The sequence below is a fragment of the Uloborus diversus genome, chromosome 7 (assembly GCF_026930045.1).
Source record: "Uloborus diversus isolate 005 chromosome 7, Udiv.v.3.1, whole genome shotgun sequence".
NCBI classification, from domain to species: Eukaryota; Metazoa; Arthropoda; class Arachnida; order Araneae; family Uloboridae; genus Uloborus; species Uloborus diversus.
In genome coordinates, this window is record NC_072737.1 from 157,123,087 (window position 1) to 157,149,877 (window position 26,791).

Sequence of the window (26,791 nt, forward strand, 5' to 3'; positions counted from 1 at the left end):
CTTCGGATACCCATCGCTCTAAATGAGGCTTTGTCTGCACAACCTATTTCGAGTTCATAAAATATTATTCATTTTTCCCAGCGCGCGTGCAGAAAATGTCCGATAAAAATCGTTACACAATCGAGAGGTTGGCACCACTTGTTCTTTCATACAAAATGAGGCAAATAAATTCGTTCGTCGCCGCGTTTCGTATTTTGTATCCATCAACGAAGGAAAGTGGACAATGCAAGTCAAAGTCGACAAGTACTACATAAAATTGTTTTTCTGTAAACATTTGTGGAGTTAAACATTTGAAAAGATATTGATGTTGCAATTTCCATGCCGTGCAGAGAGAATGCTGCATTTGAGAACGCAGCAAAAAATGACAAGTGATGCTTTGGAACGATCGCCATTTTGAGGTTTGTCTTTTTAACTCGGTTCTGTGAACAGTAGGCTGTAGTTGCCTTCAACGAACATGTCAATAAAACGCGAAGATGATTGCAAAGTAAACTATTTTTTGTGGGCTTTGTGTGATCTCAATGGAATGAGGGGATCGATCGGTGCATGAATTTCTTTGGCAAAAGAAGTAAAAACTGCTGCTTAAATAAATAAATTTAAAAAAAATTGCATTTGCATGATGAAATTCTCTAACAATCACCATAAAAAGACATAATTATTTCACTGTAAAATGGATAATTACAAAATATATTTAAAACTACATCGATAAAAGAAGATGTAAAGAAACGTACATGCGTCAGAATTTCAGTGATTCGAATTACTTTACTTTCGTGGGCAGGTCAACCGCAGTATCTACAAAAATGAGTTTTCGAGTTATTTGAAGAAACGCGTTTTCACAATTGGGAAACGTTGGAGTTAGACTTTTTTTTCAGAGAAACCATAAAGCAAGCTTGTACAATAAAGCTAACGTACAATAGGTAACAAAAAATGGAAAAAATGAAAAATTTGCAGTTTCTGTTCTTTATTTTCCCACAGCAGTTTAGAACCTCATTAATCCGGACAAACAGGGGATCCAGGTTGTCCAAATTTTAGAAAGTACGAGTTGAACAAAATAGCCAATAAATTGAGCCAAAGTAGGTAAATAAACCACTATACACAGTAAAAATTGTATTTTAAATTCAATAGAATAATAGAACTACATAATAACAAAAATACATTACAAGCAACAACTCGCCTTTTATTTATAGTCTGTACATTTAATTAGCTGTCCGGATTAAACGAAGTCCGATTTTATAGGGGCTGGATTAATGAACTTTTACTACACTTTCATCCCTTACGAAAGTTTTCTCCCAGGGCACTTCAGTTTATCAGTAAGGGCTGACGAAGTGCTTTTGAATCCTTTGTTTTATATACTAGTAGATTAGACTGACCGTAACCTGAACTAAACACTTAAGAATAATTTCCCTTTCAGAAATTCGTAACATCTTTAAAAACTGTAGTATTTGGTACACAACACTAAAAACATTTTTATTTGTTACTAGAAAATCGCCCGTCAAGGTATGACGGATGAAAATTTGCTTCTACATTTTAACGCAGCAATTGCCTGTTTGATGGTATTTTGATAGTTGAAATTTTAACCCTAACTCAACTCCAGTGGATTAACCCAAAACTCCAATAGATCACGTTCATTGTTGACGACTTTTTAGTTTCTTCCTTCTTCTAAAATGACAGTCTTACCAGTAAAACAGTTATAGTACGAGATCCGGCTGCAGAATTCTGCACTCATCGAGTAGAAAATCAAAATCAAATTTTTATATTACATTATGAAAGGGGCAATATGTTTTGGCTAGGTTGCCTAGCAAGAAGTGCCCGCAAGTATTTTTTATCAAATTAATATTTTTTGACATTTTGGGGTAAAAATGACGCATTTGTTATGGACATAAACTATACTCTACTTCAAAGAAATATACCTAAAGAACTTGAAAAGTTACGGTTGCCGGTTGCGCAACTGGCCGCTACCTATTCGCAGCCGCATGTTAAACGAGTACTATTGGTGCACATTTATGCACTCATAAAGTATAGTCACCATTTATACATCAAATTAAAGCTATTTTTTTCTGAACATGATTAACTAAGGTTGCCTTTTGCCTGTACAAAAATGGCCGCAAGTGGGGGTTGCCAGCTGTTAAAGATTGCTTAGAATGAAAGAGTTAGCGCTTTACAATATTCGTTCGACAGGGATGGCGACAGCCAGCTCTACGCATGGGCGTTGCGAATTTAAACTGTCTCAAATGTTTTAATTTGTTTTAACTTTATAAAACGAAATCTTGAAGACTTCAACTGATTTACTATGGATTCTCTATCTTTGCGATAACTTGAACTAATAAAGCTTCAAGTCAATAAAAATTAGTCTTGAACCATATTTTGTAGTTAATTGCTTAAGATTGAAACGATAATCAGTTCAAATTCGTTATTTAAAGTCAACTTTTAAACTTAACTTAGATTAACACTTTGCAGTGAGTTCGTTTAACTTGAATCATATTTCAATAGTTCAGACTGAATCAAAATATAAAACCGATTGATGGATGTTGAACAGCTTTCGATTCAAATATTAAATAAATAAAACTTCATGCAAGATTCGAGATTTTCACACCTGGTTCAAAAACTGACTTTGGTGACTGGGTGATTTGGCATGTTGGACTGGAAATTTTGTTAAAAAGATCAATTAATATTTACCTTGCGTTGCCAAACTCTCATTGCATTCACCAAGCAAACTTTTCAAGTATTGTCGACCCAAAATATAATCTTTCTAGAACAGAGAACTGAGGATTATTTAATTTTCAGAATCGATTCGGTGACCTGGAAGTCGATTTACAATCGATTGCTTGAAGCACCCTTTTTCGTCAATTAGTTGGGGTTAAATTCGAATGTTTGGCAGAAATAACCGAATCTTTTGAACTCCATATTTGGAACTGTATTACATAAAGTATGGAAATTATTGTTTTTTATACACAACACATAAAAATCTGATTCAAACAACTTCTAATTTTTTTCGAGTTTAGCTTTTTAAAACACAAACTTAATTTTCAGTCAACCACTTATTACTGCATTTTTTCGATACAATTTTAAAGCATTTATGAGGCAATGATAAAACTATATTTAATGGGGGGAGGGGGGAATCAATGATGCGAAATGAATAAATACATTTGTGCAAGAAAGTTACAGTACATAACGTTGAGCATAAACTAGCAAATGATCTCAGACACTTGTTTCAAGTTTTCAAGGAATCCTTTTTTCAATTAAAACAGTATGAGCTTTTGGATGTAAAGTAATCAGAAAAAGCTTGCTTTTCTTTCTGCAATCAGTTGCTAATTTGAATTTGTACTTTTTTGACGTTGTATTCTACTGTTAAATCAATGACACTTTGGTTATGCAACACCTCGGTCACAGTTTATTCTGTGGAAGATTTATTTTTTAGTTTCTGTAACAAATTGCTGATGTACAATTTTCTAGGCGGATCGAATTTTTAATAGAAAATCAATAAATATAAAAATATTTTGAGCTTTTTTTAACAGCAGTTTATGGGAGCAAACAGTGCCCCTATGCGTGATGTAGGGTCATAAAGCAGATTCAAACGCTCCTCATTTCAATAACAAAAGCAGTACGCAATCTTCATCAAGCAAAAGAGATATTAGTAACTTAAAATCTCTTATAATATCATTTCGAAGATCAATTATCTTTCCTACTTCGCCAAACACGCATTTCATTCGCCAAGCAAACTTTTCGAGTATTGCCAACCTAACATATAATCTAGAACACAGAAATGTAATTGGCCACGAAAACGATAAGTTATTGACCAATAAGGACATCATTTAGCTCAAAGAAAATTTTGATTGGTCACGTGACAACATCAATACATCGTGTCTGCGTGACAGAAGCTTTTAGATTATGGCTTCCTGTTTTTATTTTCTATTGCCACTTTGTAATGCTTTGCTTTTTGTTATTCTTGCCATTAGTACCTTCTAGCTTCTCGCAAATGCGGTTACAAAGACAAGCGCCATAAAAAAAATAAATAACTCCCAGCTTTCAATATAATTAAATGAAAACCTCACTGCATTCGTGGCATACTGGAAAGCCATTGTAAAAATTTATTCCGCTCCCAAACCATTTCTTTCGATTCGTTCCGGATTCTAAGAAACATCGGTGATCTAATCATAATTATATTCCTCCATCGAACTGTGAACAATTCCATAAATGGGCGATTAACATAAATAGATTCATTGGAGATTTGAGTCCTGTGAAGAATTGGTAAATCCTGCCGAGCAATTAGCGCACGTTAAATTTTTCTAGGTTGCTGACTTGTACGCAATCCATTGTGCATAAAAGCAACCTGGCCATCAGGTTTTTTTTTTTTTTTTTTTTTTTTTTTTTTTGCCTACCAGAGCTGCTCCCTCTTGTTACTTCTCTGACGAAATATCAGAGTGATGTTTAATATTAGCAGAATAAAAACTAATGGTTGCTAAACGATATTTCCAAAATGTAACTCGCATGAGTTAATTGGTTCTAATGTATCTCTTTTTACTCATAATAAGAATAAATTAATTGAAACAGATCCAGACTTCTCTATTTTGGAAGGACTTGCGGAAGTGGTTTGAACTCTTGATCCTAAAACGTCTTTGAGTTCAAAAATATATCCCCGGAGAAATACGTTTGTGGTATGTCTTTCCTATTATAGCCGGATGCAAATTTTATTGCAAAGGATTACATATATATATTGCAAGATCATATTATCAATGATACAGTTATTTAAATGCTTGTACATTTTATGAAAACGTAATGAAATAATATGCCCAAGTAAAATAATTAGATATTTCTAATTAATTCCTTATTTCGAAACGCTTGCAGAAACAATGATTATAAAGATTACGCATGGCATATTAATCTGCATTAGTTCACTGGCTATATTGCATGTGACATCAGTCGCTGAACTCATAGTCATCAAGGTAAATTACAACTATTTCATTATGAATGTTGTTACAGCTATTTGGGAATTTTGTATGATGCAATCTAATTCAGTTTCCCGCATTTATTTTAGATATTGTGAGCAATTGCATGTTTTTGTTCAGTTTTATTGAAGATTTAGTTTCTTAATCTATTTTTTCCGATCACTTTCTCTTGAAATTTCAAGCCTTCAGGTCAAAATATTCAAAGATTTAAGTTTAAAGCAAGCGGATTTCAATGACAACTTGTATTAAGTATACTTGGCATGAATTTAGTTTTTGATATTGCTTTACCATCACTCACTTGTTTTGGGTTGCAAGTTACAAAAATTCGGAGTTTAAAAACTTATTTCTGAAACATTTATGTTTTTATAATTATTCTTATTTTTTGCATTTTGCGTTATCTAATAACAGGTAGTTAAATTGACATACGTTCTGGATTGGTATTCGTACCAACACCAAGACTGCTTTGATAAATTACGTCTGTAAGTTAAAAGACTAACAAACAGCGAAACAGGTCCTGATTAACGCATGAGCTAACTAGGCGCTGTCCTAGGGGCCGCCAAGGTTTAAGGCCCGATTTCTTTTCGAAGCTACTCATGTAATAGAACTTGCACTTATCAGGCTTGAAATATAAAATTACTGAAAACAGTTTTTCTAATTATTCTTTTTTTTGCAAATAGTTTTGAGTTATCTAATAACAGGTAGTTAAATTGGCATACCTTCTGGATTGGCATTCGTACCAACACCAAGACTGCTTTGATAAATTACGTCTGTAAGTTAAATTACTAACGAACAGCGAAGCAGGTCTTGATTAACGCATGAGCCAACTGGGCACTGACCTAGGGTCCGCCAAGGTTTCGGGCCCGATTTTTTTTCGAAGCTACTCATGTAATGGAATTTACACTTATCAAGCTTGAAATATAAAATTACTGAAAACAAAATAGCTGTTAATTTTGTTTCTGTTCCCTTTTCCTATTTTTTAAATTATTTGCGGTTTAAATTAAACATTTAGTACATTTGCAGATTATTTCTTCCATAATCTGTTGTTGTGATAAATTTTTTGTCTGACCATGTGTTTATTTTCAGTAAATTACCGCCCATTAGCCAGGGCTAAAGCAGAAATACGTGAAATACACCGCCAGCTCAGTCATTTCCAGCCGAGGACTGCAGTTTCGTGCTTATTAGCACTCATCAGCCCGGCATAGGAAAGTGACTGAGCCGGAGATGGAAAACCTCTTAAGGAAGCCAAGAGTGCGAAACAAACTGGTAGCTAATATAGAATTAGCAGACCAGACGAGTGACCGAAGCAATGGTTCGGTTCAACTCGAAGATTGAACGCGAGGCAAGGTATATTCAGTAAATTACCGCCCATTAGCCAGGGCTAAAGCAGAAATACGTGTTTATTTATTGTTCTTCATTTCTTAGCTTGTTGTTTGACCATTTGTTAAATTGTTGTTCATCATTTCATAATTTGTTGTTTGATCATTTGTTACTTTGTTATTCTTATTCTTCATAGAAAGTTTTATAGTAACATTTCAAACTATATCGATTCTTTCGGCATACAATTTGAACTATTCCTTCCTATTTTCATAAAGTTAATATCCGCAGGATAATAATAATTCTAACTATTACCACTTGAAAAGGGATTCTTTATCTAGTTGTAAAGATATAGTTCTGAAAAGCACAATAAAATTTCAAAGGTGACCTGCAGAAACCCTACACTTCCCACATCCAAATTATTTATCTAATGAAGAAGATATTAATCAAAATTTCAGCCTGCCCTCTAATCCCTTACCTTTTATCATTATTACCCTTAATAAGAACTCCAGAGCTTCCTGAATAACTTTCTGTAAACACTCGGAGAGATAAGCTGGACAATCCTGGAGTCATTTCCACGATCCAAACAAAGGCAGAGGAATAAAAAAAGAATAAAAGAAACCCACTATTAAGATAGCAGCAAACAAGAGGCAACTCAACCCTGGGACGTAACAAAACAAACCTCGCCAACCGTCCAATCATACATGCCAAATGTCCTCACTTTGGGAAACAACCGCGAAAACTAAGTGCTAGACGTCAAACTATGTTATCGTGGATGATGACAGCTGGATCTAAATCAGACACGCGAGATGACCCTGGAGGAAAACAAGAAACGTAAGAAACTCTTCTTTGCCAAATTGCAGACGTCAACCGAGTCGCTTGTTTTATGTAATCCCCAAGTCCAGCACTGTTTCTGAAGTCTTCTGTTCTTCTTCTTGTACTTATGTTTGTTTGTTTGCACAGGAAGTTATGGTGGATGAGTTTCTTGACAGCGATGAGAAAAAGATGAATTCTACTATCACCAGCTTGAATGTAATCAATGCTCCAGATTCTTGTGATTAGCTTTTGCTAGAATTGTGTATTAATGAACACATCCCTATGTGCTTTGTTACTTTTTAGCATTTCACACTATGTTAAGCACCACTTAGATAAGAATGGAGGGGGGGGGGGGAATGGTACGAGAATTTCAGAATAAACCGAACCAAAACTTATTATAACCGTACAATTTGTCCAATATAATTTTTGTTAGTGCAATAATACTTTTCATCACTTCATAGGAACAGAAACAGGCAAATTTATCTTCATGAGCAAAAGCACAGTTTAACTAGAAAGGAAAACCTTGATTTTATCGCAGAATGTGTCAATGTGATTTCCATTTGCGTTAATCGCATGTTCAAAACATGTTTTAGCCAGGATTGTTCCCATAACGCCATATACTCTCAAACATTTCTTAGACGTATGACGTATACCCTCAAGCTTCAAAAAATTTCATATTATGACAAACGGGTATTATGTATATGATCGCACACATATTGTGTGTAATGGATTACTCGGAGTATACCCTCAGGAAAATAGATGGGATTCGCATGGTCAACACTAGCCCGGAAGGTTTCTCTATCAGTTGCATCAACTTGACGATGAGCATTGCAATTGATAAAGAAGGCAAGAAGCCCTCAGAGACATATGGCGTACACCCTCAAACTTCAAAAAATTTTATATTATGACATACAGGTATTATGTATATGATCGCACACATATTGTGCGTAATGGATTACTCGGAGTATACCCTCAGAAAAATTGATGGGATGGTCAACACTAGCTCGGAAGGTTTCTCTATCAGTTGCATCAACTTGACGGTGAGCATTGCAATTGATAAAGAAGGCAAGAAGCCCTCACCAGACGATATTTTCATACAGCGTCTTCCTTTCTTCCTCAGTCCATATAACAATGGGGTCGTTTCCAAAATTTTAAAAGTATTTTTTCCTGAAAGAGCATGCTTAAAAACATAGGATCTGACCATTTTTTTAATAATTTATTTAAGTTTAGTATTTTTAAAAAATTACTTAAATAGGGGCGCTTTCAATGTTAATGCTTCTGCTCGATGACATCACAAACGATGAAATGCCATTTTGTGTTGCCATTCACAGAGCCAAATATTTAATTCGCATCTTTACCAACGCGTATTGGCAACGATATGGTTGATAGCAAGCGTAGAGCGCAATTTTAATTCGCTTCTTGATTATCATAACGTGGAATCGCGGTAGAAAGACGCGGCAAAGTGCATCATTTGTGACGTAATCAAGACCACGCCTTGTTTGAAAAATCGGACATTTAAAAAAAAAATAATTAAAAAATAACTGTTGGGAAAATAAAAGTATTTTCTGGATCCATGTTTTTTTTTTTTTTTTTTTTGCTTATTCTATCGATTTCAGTGACAAAAAGTACTGCTTTTGACTGAAAGAAAGAACCCCATTACACCAAGTTTCAATGACATACTTCCATAAGAACAATATCTACATAGGTCCAAACAGGTACTTTAACAATAACCACTCTCGTCAGCCAGCAGTAAAATTGTCTCCAGCTGCCTGCGAAGCAGATTAAAAATCCAAAATAGTCTGCGGAATAATCCGACAGTAGATTTATCGTAAAATGTAAATCGGCTCCGAGAGGTACTTAAAAACAAGGTACCGAACTTAAAAACTACAAGTACATACTGTATTATATCTCGGAAAATACGGTGCAACGATTCGTTCGTGGAAATTCAAGTTTTTTTTTTCTTTAAAAATTTTACAGACTTTCTCAAGAATCTGCCAAATTGTAGAGTAGAAGACCAATCTTACAAGACTTGGAATACTGCCATTCAGAAATGTCATGCATTGCAGTAGGCGCGGATCACACGAGGCAGTGAAAAGCAAAGAGATGTAAATGCCAAAATTAAAAATTTGGAGATAATCAGCACAAATGGTAGGAGAACCTTTGCTCTGTTTTGGAGCAAGAGATTATAATTATAACCCCGGTAGACGCTGTTATACTGCATGATTTCGAAAAACAAATCAATGAAAGCCGACCTATAATCTGAACTTTAAACGCGTTTTACTCGAAACTTCAAAAAGTCCACTTACATCCCTTTGCTTCTCATGGCCTCATATTACTCTTCTTTTTCCTTGAAAATGATTGTTTTGCACGAAATATATTGCCATAACAGTTGAGCTCAAGGGATAATGAATAATTATCCTCTAATGAGCAGATGCAGTAATAAAACAACTCCCTTCATACTGAGAACTTCATTGTACAGTTTCACAAATCGCGGAAGTCAGCCCGTAACCAATTTCAAAAAACTGCTAATTCGCGAACTGCTTCTGTTGACCATAAATTCATTTCATATCTTAGCGGATAAAGGAAAAAAAAATACTTCAACAGCCGCGGCAGTCGCCACCTGTGGGAAAAACATCTGGAGACGGGCATTATAAATTCGAACTGTCTCCATATCAGAAACTCTCAACAGGAATAAAAAGAAAGTCTCATTTCTTTTGTTCCGTTGTTACGCAATTTACGATTAGCGTAGTCACCTATATAGGACGTGACCCCTCAGGCCATGACGTGACTACAACAGGATACTTAGGCTTTTCAGAAGGAGATAAATTTTAAAGCCCTTTTTTTTTCAACGGCGTCCACCTTAGGGGTTTTCAGGAAAACCGTGAACTTAAATAGCCCGGGGTTTTCAAGGTCTTTAATGAACATTTTTATTTCGTGTTCTCATCCTTGTCTATATCCATGCCGCTTCATAAATTTCAGCTTTTTGCAAATATATGTATGACTAATCATCCACGGTCACTTTTGTTCTCTGCCGCTGTTTTCTTTATGGCGTTTTTTGCATCTCTGCTTTATTAAATGATGATTCTTTTACAATAGAGACAAAAAGGTGTGAAAATACAACATAAATTAAGGCGCAGGAGAACTTAAACTGCCGTAATCGCGTAATCGTGAGAACGTATATTAAGCTATTATCAGAAGGTCAGTGATTCAATTCTGTGATCAACACTTCGCATTTAAATCTGCGTTTAGACTTTCTTATACGGTAGAACCTCATTAATCCATTAATAGGGAAATTAGGTCGTCCTAATTATTGAAAGTACGGATGCAACAAAATAATCTATAAATTGAGACAAGGTACATAAACACACTACTGTACACAGTAAAAATGAAATTGTAATTCCAGAGAATTCTCATATATATATAATAGCGAATTCACTGCTCGAGCAACGCTCCTGACGTCGGTCATCAACAATGAAACTCGCGCCACGGCATGATAATTTGATAATACTGTTTAGTAATGTTTGACATGCAGGGAAATGTTTTATTTTGACAAGGCTGAACTGGATCCGGCACCTTAACTGTCTTACTGGTAAGACTCATTTTAGGAGAATGAAGAAACGAAAAAGCGGTCAACAATGAACGCTATCTACTGGAGTTTAGGGTTCATCCACTGGAGTTAGGGTTAAAATTTCAGCTATCAAAATTTCATCAAACAGGTAATTGCTTCGTTAAAATGTAGAAGCAATTTTCACCCGTCATACCTTTACGTGCGATTTTCATGAGAGATATAAAACTGTATCAGAGAAAATTTAAAAAATACATTACAAAAATTCAAAATACGACGTACAAAAGAATATTGCACTAACTCACCTTTTATGAATACAGTAAGTATGTACTTTGTACATTCTTCTATATGACTGTCCGGATTAAGCGAAGTCTGGTTTAATAGGGTCCGGATGAAGGAGTGTTTACTGTACAAGGGATAGGTTTTATTACATTAGTGCGGCTCACCAGCGCAGTTAGGATTTACTCCTAGTGGGTCATAATAGTCCTTATGCACACATATAGGGTAAGTATGATAACAGTTCCACTTTTAAAAAACTGAAGAAAAAAAAAAGACACAGGTCAAAATGATTTCAAATCGAAACTGAATGCACTTGAAAAAAAAAAAAAAAGAAGAAATGGTATGGAAGAAGAAAAAAAAAGTTCCTAAGTTTATGAATCTTTTTAGTAAGTATTCACTTGTAAAGCTCTTTTACAAGAATGGCAACTATGGACTAGCAGCTTCCGGTCAATGAAGGGTATGAAAAAAGGCTGCGATCCGATGTCTGCTAGGATCTGATGAAAATGATTTAACAAAATCGAAGGGAAAGGTTCCTTAAAAGTATAAGGTGTTGCCACAACAGCATCTAAAGAAGGGCATTTGTTTTCTTGCCCCTTCATCAAGTACAATATTTATTTAAAAAATTTTAAGTCATTTCGATTATTGGTTCATGTTTAAAAGCATTTTGAAAGTACTTTAATCGTAATCATCCTGTATAATAACATACAGTTGAATGTCTAAAAATTGAACTATTTGGGACAATAGGTAGTTTGGATTTTCAAATTGTTCGGATTCTAGAAACTAAAAATGCCGTTTAGGAGAATAGTATGCCATTTTATCAAATAAAATGGTTGTTCAATATGTATGTACATTACAATACAGTGCATAACACTACAAGATGTAATTACATTTTTTAATGAAAGAACTTCATGGGAGTGCGTTCGGATTTTTGACGTTCGGATTTTTTATATTCTACTGTACAAAAGTTGGCAATTTGGCTTAAAATAGAGAATTCTGCTCACCCGAGAACGCCTTACCCCCTCCCCCCTGTTCCTATGGTTTGGCCTATTGATCTGTCATCAATAGATCAAAATCGTATTGTTTTCATTTATTTATTTATTTTACTTTATTCTTTAATTTATTCTAAAAACTCCTACAAATGATATCAGCAGGTACCTCCGTTAAATTTACTTTAGTATCTTTATTCTTTCAGATTGTTCTGAATTCGATGCACAAGTACCAGCCCCGAATACATTTAGTGAAATTGAAGCCCAGCTGTCAAGGAACTCCATCCATCACGAATATCGAATCCGAACAGTACCGGACCTACGTTTTCCCAGAAACTGTATTCACTGCCGTCACCGCATATCAAAACCAATTAGTAAGTACAATACTATAAAAAAAACTTAGTAAAAAGGATCAGTTTTTAAAATAATATCATGAATCCCTATTAATATTATAAATGCGAAAGTGATTTGTTCATCTATTTTGTTGTTTCCCTGCGTTCCGATCGCTATGTGATAAAACACTTGAAATTTTGGCTGATGTCCAAAATATCATCTCTAGATCTTTTGATCGAAACCAATTTATTTTTGTATCGATTCGGAATCAAACCGAAGTCAACAATCAGTCAAACCGAATTGTACCCTAAATTGTCCGCCTTTCTCTAAAGGTAATGAATTCTGAAAAATTACTTATTCTTTACGAGAGGCTCCTGAACATCTTCTCGGGCTCAAGCATTCACAACAAACTTCCATCGAACTCTCCCGACTGATTTTACCATAGATTTCCGCTCAAAAAGAAACTGACACATTTTCTCCTAGCATCCTGTTATTCAGCCCAGAAAGTAGAGGTATTCATTTGCTTTGTCGTTTACATCAATTCCATCTTGATTGGGACAACCACAAAGGAGAAAACTTCCGAATACTTCAAATGCTCATCACTGCCTCTAGAAATGAACGTATTGCTCAAGGAAGAAATGTGCTGCACTCTGAATTGAAATAAATTATAACTAAATAAAACAGATTTTCGAACGAAGAATAATGTTGCAGAAATTTCCTGCAAAGGAGATGAACGCTGAGAAATATTATATCTTTCATCAATTACGCCTAAAACAATTTCTTGCCACTAAGATTTTACAATAAATTCTTTCCAAATTTCGGTTGTGGCCTATTTCTTCATGGATTTTTCTCAAAGAACCTGGCACTCATTACCTAGTAGCATCCTGGCATTCACCCCATAAATCAGATATTCATTTGCTTAGTCGATTACATTGATTCCATCTTGAGTGAAACAATCACAAAGAAGAAGAAACCTTCCCTCAGATTGTATCTACTCATCACTTCTAGAAATGAACGTCAGAAAATAAATTTTAGCGTAAAAAACTGATATTCGGACGAAAAATAATGCTTCAGAATATTCCTGTAAAGAAGATGAACTCTGAGAAATAATAATGTGTCTTTTATCAATTACGCTTTTAAAAATAACCTTGGCAACTAAGATTTTACAATAACTTTTTATCAGATTCCGATTGTGGCCTTTTTCTTCATGGATTTTTCAGAACCTGCCTGACACTAATTATCTCCTAGCATCCTGGCATTCACCTCAGAAATTAGATATTCATTTGCTTAGTCGATTACATTGATTCCACATTGAGTGAAACAACCAAAAAGAAGAAGAAGCCTTCCGCGAGATAGTATCTACTCAACGAACGTTTTGCAATAAATTTTAGCGCAATAAAACAGATGTTCTGAAGGAAAATAATGTTTCAGAATGTTCCTGTAAAGAAGATGAACTCTGAGAAGTAATGTGTCTTTTATCAATTACGCTTTTTAAAAAAATATTGCCTGCTAAGGTTTTACAATAAATTTTTGTCTGATTCCGGTTGTGGCCTATTTCTTCATGGATTTTTCTCAAAGAACCTGACACTCATTATCTCCTAGCAACCTGGCATTCACCCCAGAAATTAGATATTCATTTGCTTAGTCGATTACATCGATTCCACATTGAGTGAAACAACCAAAAAGAAGAAGAAGCCTTCCGCGAGATAGTATCTACTCAACGAACGTTTTGCAATAAATTTTAGCGCAATAAAACAGATGTTCTGAAGGAAAATAATGTTTCAGAATGTTCCTGTAAAGAAGATGAACTCTGAGAAGTAATGTGTCTTTTATCAATTACGCTTTTTAAAAAAATATTGCCTGCTAAGGTTTTACAATAAATTTTTGTCTGATTCCGGTTGTGGCCTATTTCTTCATGGATTTTTCTCAAAGAACCTGACACTCATTATCTCCTAGCAACCTGGCATTCACCCCAGAAATTAGATATTCATTTGCTTAGTCGATTACATCGATTCCACATTGAGTGAAACAACCAAAAAGAAGAAGAAGCCTTCCGCGAGATAGTATCTACTCAACGAACGTTTTGCAATAAATTTTAGCGCAATAAAACAGATGTTCTGAAGGAAAATAATGTTTCAGAATGTTCCTGTAAAGAAGATGAACTCTGAGAAGTAATGTGTCTTTTATCAATTACGCTTTTTAAAAAAATATTGCCTGCTAAGGTTTTACAATAAATTTTTGTCTGATTCCGGTTGTGGCCTATTTCTTCATGGATTTTTCTCAAAGAACCTGACACCCATTATCTCCTAGCAACCTGGCATTCACCCCAGAAATTAGATATTCATTTGCTTAGTCGATTACATCGATTCCATCTTGAGTGAAACAACCACAAAGAAGAAGAAGCCTTCCGCGAGATAGTATCTACTCATCACTGTCTCCAGAAATGAACGTCCTGCTCCAGCGCTCGTTCAACCAGTTCCTCCCAACGTGGTATTCTTATCCGAAGCTTTTGTTTCACGAAACTCATCGAACGTCTACGGCGAGTGTGGACTTGAGTTCTAATTTAGCCGTCACGGAAGGCCTGGTCGGAAGAAACAAACAAACAATCCCTCTTAACTGATAAGGCGTACTAAACGGCTGACTAACTTCGTTATTGTTGCCATCCGTCTTGCCGACTGTCAACGGTGAGGCTGGAAGTGAAAATTATGCTGGCTGGGAAAGACTTTGAAGGCCGGATGAATGTGTTAGCTCAAATAAATTGGCAGATTACCTAAATACTGTTAATGAAGCACTGCTAGCATTTTGCATCAGCCCGATTTTCGAATTGTAAGTGATACAGAGATTGGCTTCTCAACATAGACGCAGGCGACACCAGTGCACTTTCTCGAAAACTTGTAAGTGACAATGACACCCATTGAGGAAACTTAGATAATGCTCATATTTGACATGTTTCTGACTTTTAAAGCATGTACACATACATATTAGATTTTTTTTTTTTTTTTTTTGCAATTTGTATTATTAATTTATTCTCCTGTTTACGCCAAGAGCTTACACTATTCAGAATGGTAGTTGTTAAAATGAATTTAGCGTCGTTATAAAAACTATTTCAAGCAAAATCTCTATTTTTGAACTATCATCCGTCCCTGTATATCTCTTTCTATCTCTATAATTACTATGTATACCTAACTTTGCACCTATATCTATATTATCTAAGCTTTCTATATTTATCACTCTATTTCTATCTACTAATTTCAGACATATTTATCATATCTATCTAATCCTCTACGTTCATCAGTCTACATTTATCCACAGGTGGATTCACCTCTATCTATACAAACATTAATTTTAAAAAAAAACTCTTTGGAAAATATAATTGTTCCCTCATCGTGTTCAGCAAAACCTCTATACTTATCAATCCATCTATATAGCATAACTTATAACAATGCACATCAGTTTCTAACTTGGACTAATTCTTGGGGAATTTTTTTTTATAGAACTTAAAAGCTAGCAGAATTAAGTTTCGCTATCAATTACATTTCAATACATTGAAAGACAACAGAACAATTATTTATGTGTCTGTTAGATAAAAAAAAATGCTGAAAACCACGTAAATCATTAAATAACTTTTTCTCTACTTGATCTATCCAAAATCGGATTCCGAGGCGCACGTCAACGGCATAGCTATGCGCCAAACATCTCCATGTGAAAGTGAGAAAGCTACTGTTTGACCACGGATTGTATGTAATCTGGCAATTTGCCAAGTAAAGACGATTCCATCTGAATGAATCTACCAGGGAAGATGGGAAAATAGCGATGGGATATTGATACAAGCGTTTTATAATGTCACTAGTGTCTTATTCATTTATTGCATTTTCAGAAATAAAATAAGGGGAAAGAAAAGTAGTTACCATGTGGAAACAACAAAAGAAAATAAAATATTTTCATTTCGTTCAGGAACGTAAAAGCAAAATGGTAAGCACAAAAATTTGTTGTGAATAAATAAATCAATTAACTTTTGCCGTGAGAATATAGATCGAATATACTATAGATTTAAAAAATGTTGCTGTGAGGACATTTTCACTTTTACAAAACTAAGGCTAAATAATAGAGATGCAAAAGTGCACATCTAAAACAAACCAATTAACCCCCCTATAAACTAATAGATACGTCCATTTCCGCCTATAAACCGGATATTAGCCTTTCTATGTAATCGATGGTCAGACAGTAGTTACACTACTTGATGAAAGCGTTACCGCTAAGTGTATCACAAGAAATCCAAAGAACCATATTTTTGGGTCATTTTGGAAAATAATATATGGCCGAAACGGTGTAACTCCGATATCTATGAGATTCATACAGACGAGAAGATTATCAAGACTTTAAAAACTAAGTACAGTGTAGTGGGTATAAGCCACCTCCTGAGAATAAATAGAGAGAACAGCCCTGAAGGTCTGGTTAATGCAACTTCTGTTTGTAGTGCATCACAGGAAGACCTTAGAAAAGATGAAGGAACTGCCTGAATGAGGATTTTGCAATTTAAAAATAAAAATCTTATTCCTGCCTGTCACTTAGTGGAGAAACAAAGGGATCAATTCCCCCTGGCTTCAAGAAATTAATGCATTTACATGTAAGTCTGCGTAGCTTTCGCTATTTGGTTCGTATAATTTACATTGAGTATATACCCCCTAGAAAAAATCGAAATGACAGGCCAGAACTGGAGGTTAATTTCTGGCAAGAGGCTTCTGAGGAAGACCATAGCCCACAAGGACTGTTGTGCCAATTTTGAAGATGATGATCATGATGTAACGCATGAAAAATCTATGCTACATTGTGGAAGTGCACATTGTAGTTTGCATACATTTTCAGTACGATCAAAATATTTTTAATTGAATTTAAATTGACTGAAGTCATCAGGCGTTGTCACACATTTAAATAGTAGATTAAATATGTACTTATTTTTTAAAAAAAACCTGGCTGTTGTGGGAGATAGTGGGGGGATTATACTAATGTATATCCTCTTCCCATTGTTTTGAAAAGCAATGGTGGTTTTTAAGACCAAATCTGAGTAAAAATAGCGAAAAAGCCTATATTGGAGTAGAAAGTAGAATTGTCTTTTTTTGAATAAATGAAGATATTTCTACTGTAATTTCATCGATAAAAATTTTGAGGTGTTCCCGAGCATCGCAAAATAGGAATCATTATCATCGTCTTTAAAACGATCATATTTGAAATATACTAGGTGATAATGTACCTTTTGTTGGCTGCAGATTGCATTGCTCGGTCGTGCGAATAACTGAAATACTTTGGGAAATAGTGAGCAAAACTTGTTGACACTCTTGTCATCTTGCCATATCAGGGCCCTCTCATCGGCGAAATGACACAGTGTCAACAGGGGCCTCGATCGCTGCTACTAATCAGTGCTTCTGACAGCCACAGGCACCAGACGCAGGCTGATTATTGTCTGAGAAGCTTGTCAACAAGTCCTCTGCCACTGCTCAAAGGTCGTTCAGTGGTGGTATAGCGATTATGAAGTTTGACTTTATCGATGTTCCCTGACAGAAAACTGTCGTTTTATTTACAACTCTTTCAGATCTGAAATTATAATGTTTGCATTTCGGGAAAGCTTTGGACTAAGCTGCGTGGCACAGTAACTGTCAGAATTCCTTGTAGACGAGAAGTTTAATCCTTTCTGGCAAACAGTTGACATGGGAATGACAGATTTCCCACGCTTGAAAAGTTCAGAATGGGAAGAATAGCGGGACATGGGAGGAAAATTTGAAACATGGTTTTCATGTGAAACATTAAAAAAAAAAAAAAAAACTAGCTATGAAATCTCTGGTATTTGACCGTGGGTCAGTGATTGCTTATAGAAATTAATTATACTGTACTTAAAAAATTAATTAAAAAACTTTTTGAACGTTTGTGCAATTGGATTCAGTTTGTTTGAGTTCTTGAAGTTCCTACCTAATTTATGACCGCATCACCAATCTATAAAGGGTCATTCCACGAAAAAGTCGCCATTTTATCCCTCGCGTAACAGCTCATATAAGGTGGATTTGCCGAAAAAGACCATGTTGACCAATAAGGTCAACCCCTGTTTTTCTATACAGAATGACAAAAATCGCTAGATTGTGATTTTATCGTCATCAGAAAGCCTAACTGATGATAAAGAGTTATCAGCAAATACTTTGTTATCAACAGTAAAAGTGCAGCAACAGTTATTACAAAAGAGTCTTGTCAAACTTTTCTAATCTTATTTTACAGTAAATTTTGTTTTTTCATGGTTCACTGTAGTTTACTAGTACAAAAAAAGTTGTTAATTGTTCTAGAAAAGCTGGTTTATGTAGTTGATGAATTCAAAAAGAAAAATTTCGCAGCATACCGTCATTTTTTCCCTGTGGTTTAATAACACTAGAAAAGTAGACTGTAGCCCAATAAGGTCCCCCATGATTGGCATTATTAGGACTACGGGGTTCTTATTACCACACCGAAGGATCGATCTGGAAGGTATTATTCTGTGCTACGTATCTGCACATACGTGCACGAACGATGAAAACCAAAAATGTGACCAAAAACAAAAAATAACGACTTATTAGTGCTCCGAATGTGAGGACTGATCTTTCTCCTTTCCATTAAATATGGAATTGTTGATAATGTTTTTAAGTTTATCAAATTTGATTTGAGATTTTTTTTTTTTTTTTTTGGACAACAAAAAAAAAAAAAAAATCTAAAATTTCTATAATAGTACTACTTTTCGCCCTCTTTTCCGAGTTTGCCTAATAATTGAAAATGAAGATTTTTTTTGGGGGGGGGAATGCATATAGATAATGTATAAAATGAAAACACTTGTTTTCTAATATTATTTTTGTAATTCCCGATAATACCGTTTTTGACAAAGCTTTTCCAGATTTTTTTTTTTTTTTCAAAATTAAAATTCATAGCTAAAATGTTTGTTGTAATATGATCCTAATATCACAATCCTGATTTTTTTCCGCTTAATTTCATTATTTTTTTCTTAATCTATCAGCTGTAGGACACGAAAACAAAAGGTACCCATATTCCGTGCTTTTACCCTAATATAATGCAGACATAATATAGACATGCTATCCTAGAGACTTTTTCAACATGGATCAGGAACATCTTAGATCACCAGCGAAAATAACAAAATAGCCCTCCTCACCCTGCGCAATCCAAAGACGACAAAGTCTACCGAACAAATCAGATCCAATATGTAAAATACACACCTAATACGCATGAAGAAACAAAACTACAACATTCCGTCCACCCGAACTTTCCAAAGCGAAGTCGTCTGCTTATTTTAAACTCCGGATGAAAATGTCCTACCTAATATTCCTAAGTATTTCTATAAATAGAACTGAAATTGTTTTCAGAAGAGTTTAAACAAGTGAGTTACACTTTCCCGCTCAGGTTCACATCCCCATAACATCCCGTGCGCGAAATTTATTCCATGCGTCTTAGAGATAAGAAACTCGAACAAATCAAAGGCAAAGAAACAAGGTTATAAAGAACCCGAAATGTCCTGTGATGACTTTGCCTACAAGATGCAGTGCAATTGATTATTGCTGTTGGACGTCTTCGAAGATAATTAGTTATGCATTTTTACTCAGATTTACCTATTTTAGGAGCGGGGCAAAAATATTCTTTATCAATGCAAATTGTTACAAGAGACCTTTTCTATTCCTGGAGTTAATGTGAAGCGAAAATAATTGAGGATTCTGTTTGAAATATGTTTTCCTGCTTTTCACGGTGAGGAACATTGTCTTGGAGATAAACAAGGTTTCGGATGTCTATTTGCATCTCCGTTTATCTATACTCTGTTGCAAAAAAATAATAACACTCATAAATGTGCACCCGGTACTGATTTGGCTCAGATGGCTGTCCCTGTTGACAAGGCCTGATTGCCCTTCAGGCCAGTTCGGCCTGGGCCTAGAGCCCAATCATCCTAAGGGTTCCGATTTTTTAAAAAAGAATTATGCATAGCATTTAACGAAATGGTAACAATACATGTAACTTTTTGCAAAATAATGAGTTATTAACTGAAAAAAAAAACTTCATCAAAGGGATTTTTAATAAATTCAGCCAGCAGCAGATTTTTCATGTCGCAATAACTAAGGGCCCCCGCGATCAAAAGGGCACCAAAGGGGATTCAAAAAGGCACATGCTACATGATAAATAATAATTAACTTAGTTCTCTGATAGACAATGGGGTCTCCAAAGTGTACTCCGATGGGCCTTTGAACCAGTAGATCAACCACTGCATTTTGCCATAGTCATCAGGGGGCCTCCGAATTATTGTGGGCTTTGGGCCTCTCTTTTAGTTAGTCGGGCCGTGACATAGACCAGTGCCAATAGCTTTGAAAATGGTAAAAAGTCGAAAAAATTTAGAACAGGATAAAACCAGTTAGAAAGGTAAGAAAATCTAATAACATTAATAGGAAAAATAAATTACGGGCGAGCTGAGTTCGGGAAGGGGGGTGTAGGGGGGTTTAAGGGGGGAAAAACGGTTTATCACGATTTCCGGAAAAACTAAGAGTCCTATTGAAAAAAACTAAACTGCAAAGTTGTTAGTAATAAAAAGATCTACAACTTTTGCATTTGCACTTTTTTTCCATAACCTTAAAATATATGCGAAAAATTCAAAAAACCGACTTTTTGGTTTTTTATTTTTATCTCCCACAAAAAAAATTTTTTTTTCACTATATTTAATGAAAAGTTACCTTATTATGTCCCAAATACACTGTAATTTTTTGGATTTAAAATATTTATTTTTTCTCCTTATTTTGATTCAGTAGTAAAAAATCATCAGAATTTTCAATCAAAAAATCTCACGTCAAAATATCTGATTTTTTTAAAAAATCGGAGCAAGTTTTTTTCGTTGGAATCTTTACTTTTTGATGGTATAAAAAACAATATACTATACTATAGAAATTTTTCGCAAAAAATGAAGAAAATCAAAAAACTCGAATTTGAAAAAAAAAAAGTCATAACTATGTAAAAATTTTAAGCTCCTTATTAAAATGTACACTTTAATTAGTCGAAAAATGAAATTTTCCATGTTACATTGACACAAACTGAAAATAAAAATATATTAAAATAATTAAAAATCAAGCTACAGCATGCATTTGTTTTATACCCTTCTCATCCACCATTAGACGGTGACTGTAGTGCCCCCTATAGTTTTTGGAGTTACGAATTGCAAGCTACACTGTAGGATGGGATAAATGAGTAATTTCCGCAATTTCGAACTGTGTAACCTTGAATATTATGAAAAATAATCAGTTTTCCAATTGTGTTTGCTGTTAATTATTGTGTTTGCTGTTAATTTAATAAGTAGCTTAAAATGTTACATAGTGATGATTTTTTTTTTCAAATTCGAGTTTTTTTTATTTTCTTCATTTTTTGCGAAAAGTTTCCATAGTATTGTATATTGTTTTTTATACCATCAAAAAGTAGAGATTCCAACGAAAAAAACTTGCTTCGATTTTTAAAAAAAAATAGATATTTTGACGTGAGAATTTTTGATTGAAAATTCTGATGCTTTTTTTACTTCTGAACCAAAATAAGGAGAAAAAATAAATGTTTTAAATCCAAAAAATTAGTGTATTTGAGACATAATAAGGTAACTTTTCATTAAATTTAGTGAAGAAAAAATTTTTTTGTGGGAGATAAAAATAAAAAACCAAAAAGTCGGTTTTTTGAATTTTTCGCATATATTTTGAGGTTATAGAAAAAAAGTTCAAATGCAAAAGTTGTAGATCTTTTTATTGCTAACAACTTTGCAATTTAGTTTTTTTCGATAGGACTCTTAGTTTTTCCGGAAATCGTGATAAACCGTTTTCCCCCCCTTAAACCCCCTACACCCCCCTTCCCGAACTCAGCTCGCCCGTAATTTATTTTTCCTATTAATGTTATTAGATTTTCTTACCTTTCGAACTGGTTTTATCCTGTTCTAAATTTTTTTGGTCTCAAACATTATTGGCACTGGCCTAACAGTCGAAGACGGAGTTTGAAACGTCTGAACTTGCCAAGTTGAGTACAAATGGATTCCGTTAGTAAACACAAGAAATGACATCAAGCACTGTTTTACAACTATATGGTTCGGAAAAACAGCTTGACATGTGACAAGGGCAGTGGCGCATACAAGGGGAGGGTCATGGGAGTCATGACCCCCTAAACCGTCGACAATAGTATCCGTCCCCATTATGTTCAAACACTTTATGAATAAAATGTAAACCATTTCAGTAATTTTTCAATTCATTAATTATTTTTGAAAATAAATATTTGAAATATACTGCTTCTTTTAATTGCTTGAAAAATTACCTAATTTGTATCGTTTATAAACGTTAATAGGGGGCTATAAGGTAAAAATTCCTTATTTCTGGCCGATTTTATGCCCTTTATTAATGTCTAAGCATTTACAGAAATTTTTCGTGCTCAAAACTTTAAGATCGTTTATGGGGGGAATCATTCTTCAGCGTGACCCCCTCCCTAAAACTGTATTCTGTATCCTCCCCTGGACAAGGGGTGATGTACGACGAAGTGTGACACTTTGTGACTCAGGAGGAAGGGGTGAAATTTGTTGTAAAAAGTGTGACATTATTTATGGACAGCCCCTAAGATCAGGGGCGGCAAATAGGGGGTGCAAGAGGGGGCGGTTGCACCCCCAAATTTTTCACTAAGAATAATATAAAATGTTAAATTCAATTTAGATAACTTAGAAAATCATTTGCCTGAATTTTCAGAACAGAAAAAACTGATGGAGGATAAGTGTTCGCCTTAACTAAGGAAGTAATCGCTTCATATGGGTTAAATATTTCAAAATTGAGTAATCTATGTTATGATGGAGCATCTTGTATAAGATACCCGTACAGTGTAGAGTCTGTGCAATTTTTACGCGTAAATTCCATGTCATTTTACATAAATTTTTGTGCTCATATTATAACTTAATGTTCAGCTAGTAAGTGTTCATTGACGCCATGTACTAGAAACACATTTTAGCAACTCGGTGTATCATATGCTTTCATGGGAACTTTTTGTAAAGATATGCTATTTTTGAAAAACATCTCACATCAAAAAATACTTTCACATCAACAAATGTATCTTGAGGCTCTTTATTTGACAATCTCCGAGTGACACAAGATGGTCTTCAAGAGTTATAAAAGCCCCCTAGAAGAATTACTGGAAAGCGACCTTTTCATTGATAAAAAATTTGATGTCATTTTAATATGTATGCCTTTGTCTGAATTTTTTGTTTACTTTATTTATACTGCGGAGCGTTTTTTTGATAAATGCTACACTCTATCATAAAAATTTTAATTCGCTGATCTTAATTCTTGGATTGACAATTGAAACTCTTAGTAATTTTCGCATTAATGCATACTTGAACCAGGTGTGGAACTTTGTGACAGATTTTTTCGTAACAGTTTTTAATGTATGCCAATGTGGAAGAGGTGACAAAACCCAGATGAAGTTTTAGTCAAAATATTAAATCAATATTTTGAATAAACTGATCAATTCAGTTTCTCAAGAAATTGAGACAGGATTTAATGAGATATATTTATTATTAGTCTTAACTTCAATATTATGTAGGTCGGTTATAGAAAGCGAAAAAGAAAATATTACACTTATAAGTAATAGCATGAGGGAAGATGAATTGTTTTGTGAATTGTGATTATACTTTTTAATGACACAAAATAAATACTAGCCTATTTAAAAAGCTTTCTTGGTTATTTTAAAGAGAGGAATCTAAAGGAAATGTGCTTTTCTGACATAACTTTCTTGCTTCCATTGTTTTTTGACTGTTTCAATCAGGTCAGTCATTTGAAAGATGACTTCCGTGATTAAATTGAAAAACCGATGTAAATAAAGCACAAATTTACACGAAAATACAGCATATAGCTATTTCAAGGCTACAAAAATGGAGCCTCTTCATCGGTGTAAAAAACTCAACCAGAAAGTTGTAGGAGAACTGAACGTCAACCAATTTTGACTTGCGTGTCTCAGGAGGTTAGAGAATTGCCTTCGAAGCGGAATGAGGCAAAGCAAGACCTTCCTCTTTAGCTATACTGGCAATAAAGTCATTGGATATTGATTAACTATAGTTACAAAATTTTCTGTTCTTCCTGACTCCAAAAATAGCAGATTAAAACTTTACTAAAAAATAAAAACTAGTACCGAGATATTTTGTGATATAACTTATAACAAAATTAATTTAAAGCTTCGGTCGCAAAAATTTTAATTGTTCTTTACAAACCTAATTATTTTTAACATTAAAGCCAGTTAATTATCAGTTCTTGTGAAAAACAATATGTATTTTATACCGTTCTGAGGAAATTCATGTTCAAGAAACTTGACCCCCCAAACGAAATGCTGAAATGCCGCCCCTGCCTAAGATGACCTTTGTCTGAAAATAATTAAAATTGTGAAATGAAAATGCAAATGACGCAAAATCTTTTTTAATGTATTTGCATTCATTGCGTTTAATAATTTTTGTATTTACTTTATTTTTAAATATTCTGCTAAAACCAACTTTTAAAAATATTTTTGTCCTAATTAAGTGTAGATCCAACTTCTGGTTTTTGAAGGGCTCATTAGTAACGAATGCGTAATAATCGGTCGCTCACAAATAGGAATCTGGTAGTCAGGGGCGGATACAGAAAAATATTTTGGAGGGGGCACGGGAAATTGAATGCCCCTTCCCCCGCCGCCTTCGGTGTTTCATATGACTTTATTTTTAAATATGCGTGTTTTTTATTATTTTTTTTAGGATTAATTCAGGTCAATGAATCTTCTTCTAAGTACATGAATATTATGCACTAATATACTGTGAATGTGGACGGAAAACATCCTTAACATTTCTAGACATTCAATTAAACCCAATATAATGCCACCGAGATGCTAGACAATGAGCGACTTTACTTAAGAAGATTGTCATAATGATTATAACAAAGAGGGCAAGGTTATTAAACAAACCCATACCTCACTAGAGTTTTTAAAATTAATTTATAAAGAAAATCATAACTTCATAACATATATGTTTTACTGAAGAATTCAGAAACTATTTTTGTGTGAATTTCAAAACAGTTGCTGATTTGTTCTTAAAGCCATGATACAGTTGAGCTAACATATTGATACTAGATGTCGTTTACATTAAAAATCATGGGTTTTCCAAGAAACTACCATATTATGATTTCGTTCGTTTTGCATTTTTTATAAGCAGAAAAAGAAATCTATTTCTTTTTCGCCAATAGGTTCCTGCATCAAAATGGCTCTTTTAGGTGGGCCTATACATTTTTTTGAAAAGTGTTGATTATTGATTCCATCAAAGAAGAATTAGTGTACGAATCGCGATAACACGGTCCCTTGAATTCAAAACCAGTGAGTTAAATGTATTCTGCAACTCTGGGCATCTGACTCCAGTAATAGTTCTTTAGCAAACAAAAATGCTTTTATTCAAAATATGCTGTGTGTTTTGCGTTCTTTTTAATTAACTACGTAAAAAAAGGCAAAAGAAAGTTCAATTAAGAAGTAATAAATAAAATAGTGGAATTCATCCATCCTTTTGGGGGGGGGGGGGCACAGGCCTCCTGCTCCATCCCTAAAATCCGCTACTGCTGGTTTTGTAGCGAAAATTTTGTTCGCTGTAACGGGAATTTTGTTGTAATGGAATTCAAGTAATATAGCAACAATTACATTAGGACTAAAAATCCCTTTTGTTGAAACTGAAATTTCGTTGTACTGGTATTCGTTGAGGGACCTTTCCACGGAAAACGGTTCATTTGTCCCGCGCATGACGCCACGTATATTTCATTAAAAATAATACTCTAAAGTTTTGATGAACAGTTTTTTTCTGCTGAAAAAATTACAAACTTATGTGTGGTTTCTTGAGCAAAAACTTCTGTCATTACCCTTTAAAATGATTAATTTTTAATGAAATATATGAACCGTCACGTGCGGGACAAAGGGTTGACTTTTTCGTGGAATGGCCCATTACCGGGATACAAAACGCCCCGGGAAAAAAGAAAGTTCCAACAATGCAGTATTACATAATCTTTGGTCATTTTGAATGGGCATCTTGATACGGATATTTAAGAAAAGACAACATTCTTCATTATAGAAATTTTCTTATGTGTTTCACAATGTAACAGCATTACATGGATATTTTTTCTCCTTAGATTACGAAGCTGAAAATCGATAGCAACCCATTTGCCAAAGGATTCCGTGATTCATCAAGACTCACAGACTTAGAGAGGTAAATTCATTTGCTAAGATATTTCTGCAGTTTTGAGCTACACAATATGTTCCAAAAATAACGATTCATTTTCATGACCATCATGTTTAATAAAGGTAGAACAAGGAGCGTATATGTACATAGGACTTAAGTTCAGTAATTAAAGTATGTCAACCCTGAATGTCAACGCACAGATGCCAACGTTTCGCGATCCTTTAGTTGATCAGCTGTTATGCTGTTAACTGCTTCCACAATCCTTGCACACAATTGATGCAGACTTGTGACTTGAACCTTGCACATACTA

At 34.5% G+C, this 26,791-nt stretch overlaps 1 protein-coding gene across 1 annotated transcript in view; it reads left to right on the forward strand.

Annotated features, from left to right (window-relative positions):
• Window positions 1-26,512, forward strand: part of LOC129225774 (T-box transcription factor TBX20-like) — a 148,062-nt gene extending 121,550 nt beyond the window's left edge. The window contains exons 4-5 of the mRNA XM_054860281.1: window positions 12,110-12,277; window positions 26,432-26,512. Coding sequence (XP_054716256.1) covers window positions 12,110-12,277; window positions 26,432-26,512 — 249 coding nt within the window. The remainder of the gene's footprint in view (window positions 1-12,109; window positions 12,278-26,431) is intronic.
• The last annotated feature ends 279 nt before the right edge of the window (window positions 26,513-26,791 follow it).